The 17,304-nt window shown below is 36.2% G+C and overlaps 1 protein-coding gene across 4 annotated transcripts; it reads right to left on the bottom strand.

Annotated features, from left to right (window-relative positions):
- Nucleotides 1-560: 560 nt before the first annotated feature.
- LOC121986800 (protein GIGANTEA-like) lies at nt 561-16,250 on the bottom strand. Of its 4 annotated transcripts, none has more exons than XM_042540740.1 (16): nt 16,050-16,249; nt 15,914-15,952; nt 15,401-15,793; nt 13,722-13,793; nt 13,550-13,604; nt 13,303-13,445; nt 12,892-13,163; nt 12,278-12,336; nt 8,583-8,823; nt 8,360-8,510; nt 6,047-6,259; nt 4,315-5,847; nt 2,226-2,294; nt 1,889-2,107; nt 1,120-1,212; nt 561-1,032 (listed from the first exon to the last, which is right to left on the bottom strand). In XM_042540740.1, exons 3-16 carry the CDS (start codon nt 15,485-15,487, stop codon nt 736-738), a joined length of 3,504 nt encoding a protein of 1,167 aa, XP_042396674.1. In that variant the 5' UTR covers nt 15,488-15,793; nt 15,914-15,952; nt 16,050-16,249; the 3' UTR covers nt 561-735. The 4 variants fall into 4 exon arrangements, with proteins under 4 accessions (XP_042396674.1, XP_042396687.1, XP_042396692.1 ...); XM_042540753.1 differs by having other exon boundaries at nt 15,901-15,952; XM_042540758.1 differs by having other exon boundaries at nt 6,050-6,259; nt 16,050-16,248.
- Between the last annotated feature and the right edge of the window lie 1,054 nt (nt 16,251-17,304).

Genomic DNA, 17,304 nt, shown 5'->3' on the forward strand with positions numbered 1-17,304 from the left:
AAAAATATTAGCACGATCATCTGGTACACATTAGACTGGTTCGGTTACTCTTGATTTTTTTTTATGCTTATATTTTTTTAATGATAAATTTTAAAAATGATCCTTTCTATAAAAGAGGAACGCTCTTTGAATTTCTATATTTTTTTTACTTAATTAAAAAAAATACGAAAGGTAGATTGATCCATTTAACGAGCAAGATAAGACCAAAACAGTGTGTTCGTGCCTCTCCCGACAACACCCTGCAAGATAACGCAGAAAGGAGAACGAGGGTTTCAGCAAAAACACAAAAAAGGTACAGCCATATACGACGTCCATTATCCTGACAACCATGCCTAATCCTGCCCCAAGTATTGAGCAACTAAATTATCAATAAACACCTCAAGCCCTACGCCTTGAAAGTAATATATATATAGATGCAGATGACTACTCGTAAATGCTAGTAACTAGGCACACTTCCATCTATATAAATCCGATAAAAATATATATAGAATAAAAAAAAGAAAAAGAAATTTACGATCACCAGCAACGGGAACCATTTAGATGAAAATAATAAAAATAGATAGCTAAGACCACGCAAATCCGTAAAATTGAGATTGGCTACGGCTTTTTATCTACACGTTTATTTTTAAAGTTCTGCAAACCACATTATTGAATTATCTGAATTAGGTTATCAAGTGCGTGTCTAAGTGATCAGAAGTAACCCACTAACGACTGAAGAGAGAAAGCATACTCTCATCAGCTGACGGGGCAGCCTAGTTCTTTAGCTGCAGCACTAAGGTAAACAAGTGTTAGACCACTCGCAAGCCTGCTTTGTGCTTCCCACTGAATGCATTTCTCAATGTCAGCTCGCCAGCTGATGATGCCCAAATTTAAGCATTGGTAGGCTGAATCCGGAATGACCCTATTTACATTCAGACATGCGGAGGACGTGGTTGGACTACCATGCAATATATCACGAAGCACTGATGTACTGAGAGCGCGAACATGCGCGCTTGGATGTGAAAGGCAGCGGATTGTTGCTGATAAGCGACACTGCAAATGTTTGTCCCATGGGAAACTCTAGTTTGAATATATTTTGATTATGGTGATAAAAGAAGATGAAGTGCGGAGATGATGTACCTTAAGCAGGTTTGAGAGGCCATCTGCAACTGCAACACCCGGTTGTCCCCAGTTTGTAACAAGTTGAATGGCTTTGGCTGTCACTTCAAGAAGCTGCTTGTGTTTAACATATTCTCGCAAGAATAATAACCAGGTTAGAAAGGAAGAAGAATTTGAAATAGATCCGAAACAACCACATCAAACAGAAAACTTAATAAAGAAGAAAGGCCAAAGATATACAATCAGTTGTGGAGAAGAGGAACCTGTAAAGTTTAAAGGCTAACTAATCTGAACATTCAAAAATAATTTAGGCAGCTAGCATACCATATATTGGTATGAGATGGTGCCAATCAGCAGAAATAAGGAACAAGAACAAAGGAGGAAAGGAAGACGACGAAGTCCAGTGCCAGCCCGCATACTATGTGTTGGTAAGAGATGGCATTGATCAACAAAAATCATAAGAACAACGGGAAGAAGCAGACAGTGTTATGCCCATGCATGTAAGCGTGTTCATCTTCTTTTTCCTCAGTCAAAATCCTTTCTTCTACTTCAAGACCATAGCTAGGGCTAATCAGTTATCCACAAGGATGCTTTCATAGTAATTTAGGTGACGGTGGTTTTACTAGAATGGCTCCATTTCATAAAAGATAGCCGACACCGTCTAGTGGGATAATGCTTGGTGGTTATTGTTGTTGTTCCATATCATAAAAGAAAGCCAAGCATTCAAGTAATGCATTAATAAGTAGGACTAAGATAACCATCAAACTCCTGAGGTTCTTTCAGAAATTACCTCCAATTGAGGTAGGGTGCAAGCCTCGCCATCGACAAGCATTCCATCTGTAGCACGGAGTAAGAGATCTGAAGCACTTGCCAGAATTATTAGTGCCTCTGGGGTGTCATGGTTTCTCATGAGTTCCACTATCAGCTTCACAATTCTATGGTTTATTCTCCACATCTTCTGTCCTTGCTCATCATCCCTTGCAATCCAGGACTGCAAATCCTTCTCTGCCTGTCGAAACACATTGTTCTCAAAAAGTGACTGAAAAAACTTGGGAGCACTGAGAGTGCAATGAACTATAAAATTTAACAAAATATATATATAAATGAAAAAATAACAAACTCTGGACCTGTAGAACAATAGCAGTTGATGCTTTTGTTGGCGATGCTGAAACTACATTGCAAATTGCATCTACAACCTAACATATGGAGAAGAATAGTTAGTCTGAGCATCTGATTCTGACCTAATAAAAAATGATAAGCAATTCGAACACTTGACATCATTAAGTATCTGAAGAGCCAAACATCACATTGCATAAGATAAATTAATCCATGTTTATGTTATATCATTCATTGGACTTTGTGGCCTTGTTATCAGCAGACAGCATAAATAGCCCCCAAGAAAAATGGTAAAAATATAAACATTCTTGCACAAGGCCACAAATCCAGTACATATACAGCAATGTGAAGAGGAAAGTAACATAATTTTTAACTCTTCATTTGAATACTAAAGATTTTATTTATGAAATAACTTGCAAAATAAAAAATAAAAAATAAAAAATAAAAAAACACAGCACCCAATCAACTAAATTGCTTTCTTTTGATCTTGTACTTTATTGGGTTGGTATTAGGATCTTCGAAGCAAACAAAATGCTTACTTTGCTGGAAGGATGAATGTACTGTTGCAAAGTAATAATTGAGTAGGATTTTGATTCTAATCTTTTATTTCCAAATGAGACATCCAAATTTGAAAAACATCAGAGTTACAAGAAACAATAAATACAAGAAATTTAATTACGAGATGAGACTTTTAGGTAATTTTCCTCAGTATTTTTTTTCATATAGTATTATAGTGTCATTTATATCATGCTTTCTCTACCATTCAATACTTTAAGAAGCCTATCAAGGCACCGATAGACAATTGGCATGTCTCTTGCGATTAACAAGCACCGGGAAAGATAGAAATGGCAAATATTGATTCCATATAACTATATCATAATTCTGTACCATGTTTTTTCCTTAGCTAGCATGTTTTTTTCCCATAAAATCATTTTTTTCAGTTTAATGTGATCCATTAAAGCACAATTTGTCAGTCTAGATAAATGATTTTGACAATGACAAGTTTTGTAGGAGGATCTTGTCACATAGGGAAATTATTCAGGGAAAGGTAGGATGTAGCATGATATAAAATTTCAACTCATGCCGGAGGTTCAATCTCGGACCGGAACAATACGGCTTTGATACCGTATCATACAATGCAGTTTTGATACTTTTTAAAAAATTTAAATATAAGTGTATATTAGTTTTATTAATATTTGATTATTAAATATGCTCACTATTGGAGCAACCATGTTAAATATTGGAGCACCCATGTCAAATATGCTCGCTATTGATGTTATATTTTGACGTGTTGAATTCATATTTCAATATTTTCTAAATTTTTATAAAAATTATTTTTAAAAAAAGCAATTCTCAAAATTCAAAACTAAATCTACAATTATAAAATTATTTGAAAGACTCAAAGATAAATATAAAATTATTTAAAGGTCTAAAATTATTTTTTGAATGTATTTGTAAATTTTTAATTTTAAAAAATTTATTTGAAATGTTTAAGAATTATATTTTGGAAAAAATTTTGATCATTTAAAATTCAAATTCAATTTTCAATATATATTTAAAAAAATAATTATTTTATAAAAATATTTTATTAATTTTTAAAATTATTTAAAAATTCGAAATAATTCTTAATATTTTATAACTATTATTAATAATATAAGAAGAGGAGCCTTGGTGCAACGGTAAAGTTGTTGCTTTGTGACCAAAAGGTCAAGGGTTCAAATCCTAAAAACAGCTTCATGGCGGGAGCTTCGTGCACCAGGAATAAATAGTATCCGTTTCTGGAGGCATGGTAGGACATTTCAAACCATGGGATATAGTATATAGTATACTCAATTTGTCTAAACTGTATAAACTCTGAAATAGATTAGTGATCTTCAAAATCTGTCTACCTTTATAACTTTACTAGCAATCTTTTTAGGATAATGTACATATCAATGTGTTTGGCAATCTATTAGCTCAGCATAATCAATGATGCTGAAAAGATGGATGAGGTGAACAGGTATCTCTCAGACAATTGACGCAAATTATCATGCAAATGAGGGATACCTAAATTAAGTTTTTAAAATATCAATGCCATTAGATAAAAGCTGCAACATGTACCTGTCTCCAACCCTGGTGAGCGGATGTACTTTCTGCACTCATTTTTGTTTCTGGGGCAGCAATCAGTTTATGCCACAACAATGAAACAACAGAGAAACACAATTCCTGTTTCTCTGCAACAGATCTTAGAAGAGCTTGTGCACCATAACTAAAACCAATGTAGCGATCTTTCATTAAAAAGTTTGCCAAATCTGAAGCCTCCACTGATAAACTTGAAATACTTTTAGCTGATGTCTCTGTAACAGTGTCAGTAGATAAATTTCTTTTATCATTCTTTGAAGAAATTTTTGATGAACTATAGGTAGATTCAGAGCATGGGATATCATCAGATTCAAAGGTGCTACTTCTTGCAAAAACTGATAAGCTGCCACTTGGGCATGTTGGATCATCCTTTTGCACCTGTGCATGTACCAAATGTGCTTCCAGAGGCTCAGCCTTGTGAACAATGGAGGCAACAACTTTGCTGTGTATGTCAATTAAGTTATAAAGTGAAGAAGCCCTAGTAGAGATTTCTACATCCCACTTGCAGCGCATCATAACAGAAAGGGCATTCATGCAAGCTTTTGATCTTCCAAATAACTCAGAAACATGAGCAGCAACCATAGCAGCAGCCACAATCTCATTCGAACTATAACCCCATGAGGTTCCAACAGAAGATGGCTTCAATGAGAACAAGGCTTCTAGAATTCCAAGAATTCGACGAGTGTGACAGACAGCAAACCTAATGCTATTATGCAACTCATGAGAAACTCTACTAGTTTTTGCAGGTTTGGTACTTTTTGCAGAACCCTTAGAATCTGTATGAAGACCAGTTTTAGTAATCACCGGGAACAACTGAAGTTCACAAGCCAGTGCACAGACAGCTGCAAGGACATAAGAATCAAATGTTGCTACTGGTCCTTGCTTTTTCCGACTTTTGTTTCCAGTACCTGGTTTTCTATTTACAAGTAGATCCCCACTAACATCTTCAGAAGAATAACTACCACATTCTGTTGGTCTTTTACTCCCACCATTCGGCAAAGCTTCATGGCTGACAGAAACTGTTAGCATGACGAATAACAATCGTGATGCAAGGTCCATTGAAGCACAAGATTCCAGAAATAATGAATGAATCATGGTATGAAGCTCCGCTATTGCAAGATTCTTAGTGGGAGACCACATGCTTCCATGGGCTCTTGATTTACTTAATTGCTCAGCAGAATTTTCAGGAGGAAATGTTCTTTTGAGTATAGCTTCAACAGTAGCAACAAATATTCTTATGAGGCATGCTTCAGAGGGGCTTCCTTGAGGAATATATTCCAAAACCTTCAATAGAGGTAAATACAAATTCCAAGATAAAGGAGGTGGCTGCAATGGAGTTGCAACTACTATTTCAGGCAAGTCAACAGCTGAGGAACTCAGAGGAAGCAAACCATAAGCAGCTTCCCAAATAGTACAGATTCTCCATTCAACATCAGGGCCATGGGCACACAACATTGTTGCAATTCCTTGAGCCGTTGCTTCAGTAGAAGCTTCTGATGTGGGGACTTCAAGCTAGTTGGGGAAGTCATCAGCAACAACATAAGTTAATGACAAAAGAATCATTTGAACTTGTAAAATAATAGAACATAAACAAATGAAATTGCCTATTAATGTTAGGACAAGTAGATGACATAAATACCAAGAATTTGAATATGATTATTTAGCCAAATCATGTCTACCAATAAATGAAAACAACACAAACAATACTAACTACCTGTTTCTTGTTTGATGATATATAGCCAACCAGGGGTTCATGCTGGACTTCAACTCCTTCAGCATGGCTTAAAGGGGGGAAAAGCAGTGTAGGTTGTGAAAGTATGCGAAAAAGCAAAGCAGCTGCAGCATCTGCAGAGACACCAGCTCTCATGGACATAGCAATGCCTATTGCACGGAGGAAATGCAAATGCAACCAATTCCTTGGAAGCTGCAGAAGGATGATTAAAGATATCAACAATAAAATGCTGATATAAAGTACATGCATTATTAACAATTTATATCAGACCGACATGGATATAAGCTATTTGGATTGCACAAATAGTCATAATAAAATTATTCATAGATTAATAAACCCTAGTACTGGACTCAATAGGTACAAGGAAGCCACTAAATCTTGTAAACTGTCCACTCATTACCGTCTGTGTTTGATTGCCTTTAACCCAGGATATCTTTTGTCAATATAACATACCTTTACTTACATAACTATTATATTTTATTGATCAGTATCATCATCTAAAAATGGCTGCAAAGCCAATGCACTGAGAGGCTTCATTGTATATACAGTCCTAGTAGGCTAGTAGCAATCAGGTTATTCCAAAATAAAGCCACGTACCATCTATACAGAATGCACAAGGGCTATACAGTCTATACCGATCCTTCGGTAGTTATGTTCAAGTAACAATTGATTAGATTAAATTGATTTAGTTAAATTAAGATTATTTATATGGATTGCTTAGGTTGATATGCAAATATTGTTATATGATTTTCACGTTGACTATCAAGAATTAGTATCTATTGAAATGGTTTATGTTATATTGATTTCTTAGTTCATATGTACTTTTTTATATGAAAAGATTGGTTGCTTAGGGTGTGAACAATTTGATATGTTAAGTGATAATTGTGAAACATTTTATAAGAATGCTTAGGTTAACTCAACAAATCATGTGGTAGATGTAAACTTGGATATCTCTGGTTCCAAAACAGATAGCAGAGAGAGGCTGTAGCATTCTTTAAAGGTTAGGAAATTAGAGAGAGCATCTTGAATATCTCAGGCCATGCTAATCACAGTCTTACCATAGATAATAAGAATAAAGGTCAGTTTGACTAGCTTACAATTAAATATTGCAAAAAATATTATGTACTTTTGTCAACATATTTAATGGTCAATATTTCCAAATATTGATTTCACATGTGGTAGGTGTGTTCCAGATCTGGGTACGTGTGCACAAATAGAAAGGTTCAACAAGAAATTGGCTCAAGGAGGAATAAGTAACTAATTCCAGATCTGCCAAGTCAAATGACTAACCCTAATAAACGGCATCAATATGATCACCATTCTTCCAAATAAGTTTTCCTTGTGCCACAGTTAGCATTTCACACCATTAACCACTTAATCTGTATAAACTCAACCCATTGACACAAATCCGAGTTGATCATGTATTAATTTTTTTCTTTATGAGAAAGTATTAGCCATTTTAGATGACTTATTAAATTTTCTCATCAAGACTTGTTAGTGTTAATATTACCTTTCCCTGAATCAACTTCATTTTTTTTCCAGATTACATTGACTCATCCAAGCTTGTTAGTCTTGATATTCCCATTCATTGAATCAACTCCATTTCATGTGTCCTTCGCCATCATTAATATCACTAAGCTATGTAAATCCCAACTATTTCAGATTGGCTGACATGTAGCATATCCCTCCATACAACTTTATTCAAGATTATTCTGAATTGGTTCCATTTACCTCCTCTTCTTCACCTTTGTTGCCTTCATTACTTTGCCTCCCCTCATCCTAAGTCTCAAAGGATCAACCGCTACCTCACTACTGAAAACACATGCTCCTAATTCTTCATCAAGAAAACTGCTCCTCTTCTATCTAAACCATTGAGTTTGGCAATCTTAGAATGCTACCAAGTTCCACTCCTTATCTTCCACAGAGATGACATCATTACTAAAAAAGGGCAATGTTTTAGATCTATATTGGTAGCTGAACCAACTGAGTATTCACTCACCCATTCTACCAGTTCAACCAGTATTGGTCAAAATATATTTAATGCCAAATTTATAACATAGGAAAATTGTGTCAAAATGGCTTGTTATACTGAATTTAGCTGGTTCTAGACCAACCCAATGACCCATGCTGAATTCGAGTAGGGCTATCTATGAACCAGTGAATGAGACAAATCTTTGAAGTTTCAGGATACTAGGACTTAAACAAAAAGGGTGCAAGGAGAACAATAGAAAAAAAACAGAGAACAACAATATCTCTCTTCGAAAGATGTTTGATTGTTCTGACTATGCATACCCTCATGCCAGATGCGTAATCCTCAGCTGCTCGAAGAAGTTCAACTAGTTGCACAGCAGCATCAAGTGCATCTGGTGCCCATGAAGGAGGTGCTTCTAGAAGCCCAAGCAGGAGTCGCTGTGTAGCACTTGGAGTAGCAATTGAATAATACCTGACAATAAGAAATTCACAATAAGAAATGTTAACTACTAAAATGTCAGTTAGTGAAGACATAAACATCCACCTATGAAATAGTCGAGCATAGGGCTCAAGCGGAGGCAGCCCTGCGACAAGATGCTCATCCAAAGGAGTTGTTGGAGGAGGAAGCAAGAGTGCTGGGACGGCTGCTGCTGTCAAATTCACAGTCTCATAACGAGATACTTCCTCATCACAAACACCCAGTATGACACCAGCTCCATTAGCCACAGCCCATCTTGGAGTTGATGGCATAAGTTGAGGATGTTTTCCAGATCCACAACTAGAAGCTACAAATGTGAGAAAGGCTTATTAGTGATTATTGACTTGAAGCCCATGGAATAGTAGTGAAGTTAAGAAGAGGAAATGAAGCCAAAGAGCCTGTACTGAAAAGGAGATGGTAATGGCTGATATATGTAGTAGAATCTATGGGGAAAATTTCTAGTTTTCTGAATATCATCAGACAGTTATTATCTGAAAGCAATTATCAAACTTTAGTTATCCAAATGGGACATAAAAGATCAAATGCATCTACAAGGAGCATATGGAGAAGAATTGAATGTTATTTCAGTAATAAGCAATCCACAAATTATCTGAACAAATTAAGGCAGAAAAAATTGTGATTTGGGAGAATTTTCTCCTACATGATTTTATCATAGAGATCTTGTTATGCTACAATCCCTGTTCTGTACTAACTAGTTGCGCCAGTAGATATTAAGATGAGGACTACCTTTATCTTAATCCACAGGTAATCTAGATCAAAATTTGGAGCTAAATTTAGAGTGTTTTAAGATTCTTAGGGCTTTAGACTATAAGTTTGTTTAATTTTTAAAAGTTGTCTACGTCTTTAAAAGTTTGCTTTGTTTTATGGTAAATTAGACCATGTCATAGGAGAATTGATATTTAATTCTGGTTTGTAAAAGGGAATGGATCCCCTCAAGCAATTTATTCTTCCTTTTATTAAATTTTCCACCGTGAGTTTGTTTCCAATATAACAATATGGCATCAAGTGGTATCAGAGTATTTAAGTGTTACATCAAGTAATATGAGAGTTGAATCCCTAGTTTGGATTGGTACTTCCATTACTTGCTTTAGTTCTTTTATTCTCTGTTGCCACAACACCTAATCTGAAACAAATCTCAGAATTCTCTCCTCTCATGTCCAATACAGCAAGACCCCTCCCACAAGCCACATGCATCTCCACCCACGTGAGGCAGCACCACCTAGGCGCCTAGCACACGTGGACTATGTTAAGGACTAGTAGCCCAGCTAGGAGGGATGAATAAACAATGAAAATTTCCGCACAAATCACATCTCAAAATTACAATTCAAATTATCCATAGTAGCCAAGCGCATGCGCATGATCAAATAAAGTGTTAATATATAAAAAAAAAAAATACAAAATAAGCACAATGCTAGCACACTTAAGTAATGTGGTTTTCAGCTCTTCACTCCTACTCCACGACTCTCAAAAGCATTAGTGTGTTATCCTCTTCCTTAATACAATCCACTAGCAAACTCCTTCACAAGGCAATGTTGCAAGCTTTTACAATCCAAGGATAAAACCTCTAGAGTTAGAGAGTTCTATACCAAGATACAACAACAACCATCAAGTCTTTATCCTACTAAATGAAGGCAGCTATATAAATCCTCCTATGTCATTGGACTATATCCTCTTTTAAATGAATTTTATCCTCTTTTATTGTAGCTAACTAAGTCTTCTTTGGTTTCCATTCTTCTCGATTAATGTGCATATTTATCATGATCTCACATCACCTAACTAAGGCATTTATTGATCGCCTAAGTACATGTCCATACCATCTTAAATGTGTTTCTCGAAATTTCCCCTCAAGAAGCATTACCACAACTTGCTTTTTAATGTTCTCATTTCTAATGTTGTCCACCCTCATATTTCCGCATATCCACCTTAATATTCTCATCTACTCTCTGTGCGCATGTAGTCGCTTTATAGTCCATCATTGAGCTTCATATAACATAACAGGTCTAACCACCATTTTATAAAACTTTTGTTTATACTTTAGAGGTACTTTACAATCATAAAAAACAGTTGCACCTGTAAAACATCTCTATCAACCCCTCTATCCTTTTGCAAAAATGATCTTAGATACATAAAACTCTTTGATAAAAGTAACTCGTCATCTCCTATCCTAACAATTTCCCTGTTTTATCTACTACAAGTAAACTTATATAGGGCAGCCCGGTGCACGAAGCTCCCGCTATGCGGGGTGGGAAAGGATCCATTGTACGCAGCCTTACCCTGGTTTGTAATTTTACAAGAGGCCGTTTTCGGGATTCGAACATGTGACATTTTGATCACAAAGCAACAACTTTACCGTTGCGCCAAGGCTCGCCTTCTACTACAAGTAAACTTAAATTTCATATATTCTATTTTTTACTTTACTAACCCTAAAACCTTTTACTCCTAGTGTTTCTCACCATGATTTGAGCTTAGCGTTTACTTCTACACGTGTTTCATTTTAAAGTTGTTCGTAGTCAAGGTTACAATATGGTGTTGGAGTTCAGTTCATTGGTGGCTGAGAAATCCAATACCCTAACACATTCAAACTAGTCGACTGCTGATGGGTGGCAGAAAAACTTGCAACAAGGATCTCAAAGGCTATAAAAAGAGTGGATGGAGGCTTTATGGTTGGCGAAATAGTGTTGGTTAACCTATTACAAGCCTTGAAATTTCCCATAACATTCCTCTTTGTATTCATTGTAATCTCTTGTGCTTGCAAGTAATTTCTCCACCTCTGGAAGTTTCTAAAAGGAGAAAGATAGTAATTTTTCAAGAGTGATCCACTGACAGATCATAGACCACAGAGGAGTTTAGGGGACTATCGAACCATGTTAAATAAACGTGTTAGTGATTGTGGTAAGTGTTGATTGCTTTATTTTCGCTATGCTAATCGTGTTGACATAGTTCGATAGCAAAAGTATAGAATCATCACTTACAGGTTACAATCGCTATTCACCCCCTAGAGCACCTAACGCTCCTAATAGAAATCATCTCATGGGTCAAATTAATCTCAGTAGCTTTGGTATGAAAAGTCCAACTATACTCTTCTTCAGTATGGCATGACCAGAAGCTATTTCACTTCGTTTCTACATAAGAAAAAAGTATATTTCCTTTTGTTTATATAGACAATATTATCATCACTAGTAATATTCTATTGGGATCACACAATTGAAGGAAAACTCTATCAACATTTCAAGCTAAAGACATAGGTGATCTTCAGTACTTGGTATAGAGATGCCTACTCACACATTTACATCTCTTCAACGAAAGTATATACTTGATATGTTTGACAAAGGTAGTATACTAGGACCAATCAGTTAAAACTCCCATGTCATTAGTACTAGAAAGGGGAGACCTATTGGTTGATCCCAGAAGAGTCAATATGATTTGTCAATTTCTAGAGATCATATGTGGAAAACAATTTAAAAAATTCTACATGACCACGAGAATACTCTAGGAAAACCTCTTATTTTAAGACCAAGTTCATCTTCAAATTATACTGATGTAGATGTAGATCTATTGCATTCTTCTAGAAGAAGCAAACTATTTTCACCAAATCAAATGGACAACTGATTAGTCTGTTACTAGTATCCCTATTGCATACTTTGTCTAACATGCCATAAAGAATAACATAAATAATACATTGGGAAAAGCACTAGAATTGGTATCCAATTATGATGTATATAGAAACACCTTCAGCTAACCTGTTGTAGGAGGCTTTAGTTCTCCACCAGCTGCATATTTTCCCATGACCCCTCCACACCTAATTTGCAAAATAGTGTTCAATAATCTGAACGTAGAATATATATACTGGATGTAAAACAATGTAGAAAAATATTCAAGTCAAAACGTTAAGATAACTCTTACTGGGAATATCCGATTTGAATTGTCAGAAAAATTCCAAATTTCATAAAAGCAGAAACAAACTAACATATTTATAGATAACGTTTGGTCTCACTATACTTCCTAAAAAAAGCAAGGTCAGACAAAGAAGAGATTTTTTTGTTTCAGGTAAACTGAGATTCCCCGTAAGCAGCCTAAGGTCTGCATTTTGGATTGAGATTTTTATTTATTTAAAAAGGCCTCATCTTCAAGGTCCTGATTTGGTAGAAAATAAGCCCAGGCTTAGCACAGAAGAGCAAGAGGATTGAAAGGAAACTTTCAACTAGTCAAGGAATCCTGAAACATCATAGGCACAATACGCGAACAAATGTGAATTAAGATTTTGGTAGCCTTGGCCTTGAGCAAGTCCGGAGTTCTGACACTTAATTTGGATTGAAGAAAACCTATGAACAAGAGGCAAAATTCAGATACATACCATCTAAAATAATCACTTCTAATGCCCAATGGTGCAGCAAGTAATATGTCTGTAATCCATGGAGATAATAGTCGCAGTGGCCTCCTATCATGCTCCTGTTGAACTAGAGTAGATGTTTCTTTCTCAGACTTACTTGTTGTGGCAAAGTTACTACTACTGCTTCTTTCAGCTTCAGAATTATGATGCTCGACCTTGTGGATTGGCCGATTATAGTGAGTCAAAATGCGCAAAATTTCCCCACATGCCAAAGCCCATTGCTCAGAATACTCTTTCTGCAGTAATTAATTGGCTAAATAAATCACTGAAAATTGTGAATTTATACATGAATTTCAAAATTAAGATAAAATATTACCATACTTGAAAAGAATGGATTATGATGGTAAGATAATATACTTTCTCAAAATATTGTACCTCTGAATTTTGGCTCACCAAGGATATGAAAGAAATAAATGGAGGGGCATTTCTATCATACACCAATCTCCCATCAATTATAAGTGAAAGGATAGGATGAACAATTGCATGACCATGCTCTGGATGATGCAAAATAAATACAGCTGTAAATTAAGAAAAGCGAGAATCTGGAGTCAGCAACTTGACACTGGAAATGAGATAGCAATAACTTGAAACTGACAGTAGTAAGGTGTGAATAAGCCAATACCAAGAACTTCATCCAAAAGATGCTTCTCTTTAGAAGGATAGTGATTTTGGATTAACTGCACAAATAGAAGGAGCAAGAATGAGTATTTTGAAGCACTACTTTGTTAATACAGCAAAATAGTTATATGCTAGTAGTCTTTAGAACAAAAAACAGATTGGCATGATAATTATACCTGAGCTATATCTTCTGGGAAGTCCTCAGAAGTGAACTGACTGAAATATTCAACATAGGCAATGACTTGGGCCTTAAGGAAAAGCCAAATCTATTAGTCATCATTAAAATGAATGACAAAAAAAAATTAAACCTGACTTACCACATAGAGATACAAAAAATTGCAATGTCTTTATTTATTCTTGGCTTCTTAGTTATTTGTTGATACTTGATTCATTTTTGGATTTGAACAATTAGCCAATGGAAGGAACAGAAAAAGATACTCTCTTGTTTAATAATTAATGAAACTGTGCTGTAATTTAACATCTATTCACAATGAGTTTACCAGTTTTTGCAAATAACTCTTGGGATCACCTACTGATATGTCTTCAAAATTGCATCTGGCAAACTTTTTTTAACTAACCAAGTAAAGTCCTTCAATTTATCTAGCCTGATTATTTACTTTATAGAGGAAGATATAAAGCTTGGCATTTTAAAGATTGGTAAGCATATGTCACCAGAACCTAATTGTATTATTACCTGTGAATTCATCTAAGATTATTAGGAAGTAGTCTCTCAGGATTTGATTCTCCTATTCAAAACTTTTTATCCAAGCAATGTATTTAGATGACTGACTACTGCATTCATCACTATTAGAGGACTGATGTTTAGAAGGTGAAGGATTTCAAACTCTTTTTACTTTTCCACATTATTCTGAAAAACATCTCCATGTTCTTGCAGATAGATTAAGAACTGTTTTTATTTAATCACATTATCGTTGATCATTCTTAGTTAGCATTGTCGACAGGGAAAGAATGCCCATTGTTGCCACCAAACCTATCAATTTGTCAGGTAAAATAAGCTATAGCTCTAAAGTTGGATTTCACAAAGGCCAGGGATCATGTTAACTGGTGGGCTCTCTCACTCAATATGCAGCATCTTGACCTTCTAAAGATCTGAATAGTTTGGATATTTTTCTTGGTTTCAGCTAATTGTCCAGTTTGTCCAGCTGGACTACTTAAGGGTCAACAACTGGTGCCATTGATGGAATTCAACATGGCAGGGTATTAGACCTGAACATATTTTGTGAAATCTAAACATAACATTTTTTGTGTAGTGACATAATTATGACCTGAACATAACACTATTTAGAACTACTACTTTTTAGGTTTAGGTCATGTGGCTCGTACCAAAATTTTGAATTTTCTAACCTCATTTTTGCCTATATTTGATTTTTTTTCTTATATCTTTCACTTCGTTTTATCTAATTCTAAATACAGATCCATGATTTTGAATTGGTCACAGTTTACTACCTCTAAAACTAAGCTATCTGTTGAAGTTCATTAAATAGTTAATAAATATATTTTCCCTTTCTCCTTTCATATGCCTAATATTGCCTAAATATCTACATCTTATTGCCTCAAAATTTCTTCATTTTAGGGAAATACGGGAAGCAGGAACCACAACTTCTTGTAAGTAATGTAAGTATAAAGCATTTATATACTGCAACTTTTAGTGTCTACATATATCAAAATATATTGAATATATGAGCCCTGATGAGGTACCTAAACATTGCAGAAAAAATAAACTGAGCTCGTCAAGTAATCACTGGAAGGAAAGAGAGACATAACGAAACAATATCTTAAGAAATGAAGCTGCGAGCTACTGCAAAACGAATAAACAATCACTTTCATTGTGTACCTGTTTTTGTTGTTCATCTTGGGGTGGTGGCCAGAAGAGTGACGTGAATTGGAGGCCGTCAATCCACTTCTCATTCGTGACAGACATTCTTAGCTAAATGCCTCTGTAATCTTTTCTCTTGCCGAGACCAAGCAAACTCCAGAACCAATATATTGTTTAGCGGTCAATGAAAAAGGTTCCAAATCACTAACTCGCTTCTCCATCTACATCAATCAAACCTAACCGCTTCATCGGCCTAATACCTAAAACTTGATCTAAGATTTGACAGAAAGCGGGATAATAAAACTCTTGAGTCATCAAGGTCCAGCTTCAATCCCCGGAAAGGGGCTTCAACCCCTCTAAAACCTAACTGACCATCTCAACCGACCTCAAAGCACATCAATCTTCAAATTTCTGCAGAAGAAACAGCAATCACAACCAAAAAAAAAAAAAACTAAAAACAATAATAATAATAATAATAATAATAAATCCACGCAAAGGAAATAGCTAAAGCAAGATACTCATATAGCTTACTGCAGACAGATGGGACGAACGTTAAGAATCCCTAAGAAACTGAAACAAATAAACAGAAAGGACGGCTAAATTCAATAAATCCACACAAAAAAAGAACACCAAGATCACGAAAAAAATGGAGAGTGCGCATACGTACCTGGACAGATCGTTTGAGGCTATGCTAGGGTTTCCAAGCGCTTTCGCAGAGTAGAGTTTGGTTTTTTTATTTTCTGTAAGGGGGGTGAGATTAAGCGGAAGGGAGTAGAGCGGAGAAGATTTTTTTTTGTGTTTTTTGGTTTTTGCCAGAGAGATGGATGGGTCTTCTTATAAATATAAAAACCGTTTTGGGTTTTATCAAGCAATAATATTTTGTAATCGGGGGAGGGCAAGAGAGAGCGGAGTAAAAGATTCTTGGGCGATACGCGGTGTGCGACCTGGAGGCTGGGCTTCGCCCTCCCCCCGTCCGACGTGGCGTTGATATTTTTGGTGCATGACCACGCGCAGGCCCCACGCACGGGCCGCTGTTCAACACGCCCTCGCAGCAGCGCCCATCGAAGAGGCCCCCCCAGACTGCCCCCCAGACTGCGACGCGGTCGCATTGTGGCCGTCAGACGAGACGAGGTGGGCGGCGATGGACGGCTGAGGAAGGCGAAGCGGGCGGTCCCAGTGGCGTAAAAAAATGGGTCGAGTGGAGATTATGGTGACGCAAGTGGACAAGTGGACGATGGGGAGACAAGGGGCGGCGGGGCATTACGCAGTTGGACGGCGGTAATTTTCCAAACGTGACGGCGTGTCGAGCTCTACTCGTTTGATAACTGAGTCAAATTAAATCGAGCTGCTGAAATAGAGTTTAATTTTTGCGTAGTTTTTAGTTTGAATATTAGTTTAGTTTAAGTTTAATTTGTTTAAAATATTATAAATCTTTTAATTAGAGCCTCTTTAATTGTTTAAATTAATATTTATGTGAAATTTTTTTGGAATATTCACGAGATGCTCTGTATTTATCGGTGAAGTAGGGAAGGCGGTGTACCTATTATAAAAAATATATATGATGGTTAAATGCAAACGCTTAATTAAACAGATAATTATAATTTAATTACAATTTTATTTATTTATTATTTTTCAACTTAATATGATTTGATTGGGAACGGATTGAATCGATGACATGGGAGTAAAGCCAGCATTCCCATGGTTACCGGTTGAGCCGTCGAGAATCAGATATTTTCGGGTGTGACACGGGCACGTGGCTGTGGGCGGGGGCCGCTTCGCTAGAGTAGTGGAGCAGGAAGATTGCTTTGTCGATCCAGGTGACGTGGCGCCATCTCGTTCAAGTAATATATTTACCCTAACGCTCAAGTGATACGAATGTTTTTCGTTTTCGTGGGACCCACAAAACAAAGGTGTGCACATGC

The sequence above is a fragment of the Zingiber officinale genome, chromosome 1B, assembly GCF_018446385.1.
Source record: "Zingiber officinale cultivar Zhangliang chromosome 1B, Zo_v1.1, whole genome shotgun sequence".
Classification (NCBI taxonomy): domain Eukaryota; kingdom Viridiplantae; phylum Streptophyta; class Magnoliopsida; order Zingiberales; family Zingiberaceae; genus Zingiber; species Zingiber officinale.

What these genes read in the sequence shown, in the direction of transcription:
- LOC121986800 (XM_042540747.1), bottom strand. Translation starts at nt 15,487, where the DNA reads ATGTCTGTCACGAATGAGAAGTGGATTGACGGCCTCCAATTCACGTCA. An exon ending in ACTAAAGCCTCCTACAACAG is followed by an intron (nt 8,824 to 12,277) that starts GTTAGCTGAAGG and finishes TCACATTTGTAG; the next exon opens with CTTCTAGTTGTGGATCTGGA. An exon ending in ATTACGCATCTGGCATGAGG is followed by an intron (nt 6,260 to 8,359) that starts GTATGCATAGTC and finishes ATCCTTCTGCAG; the next exon opens with CTTCCAAGGAATTGGTTGCA.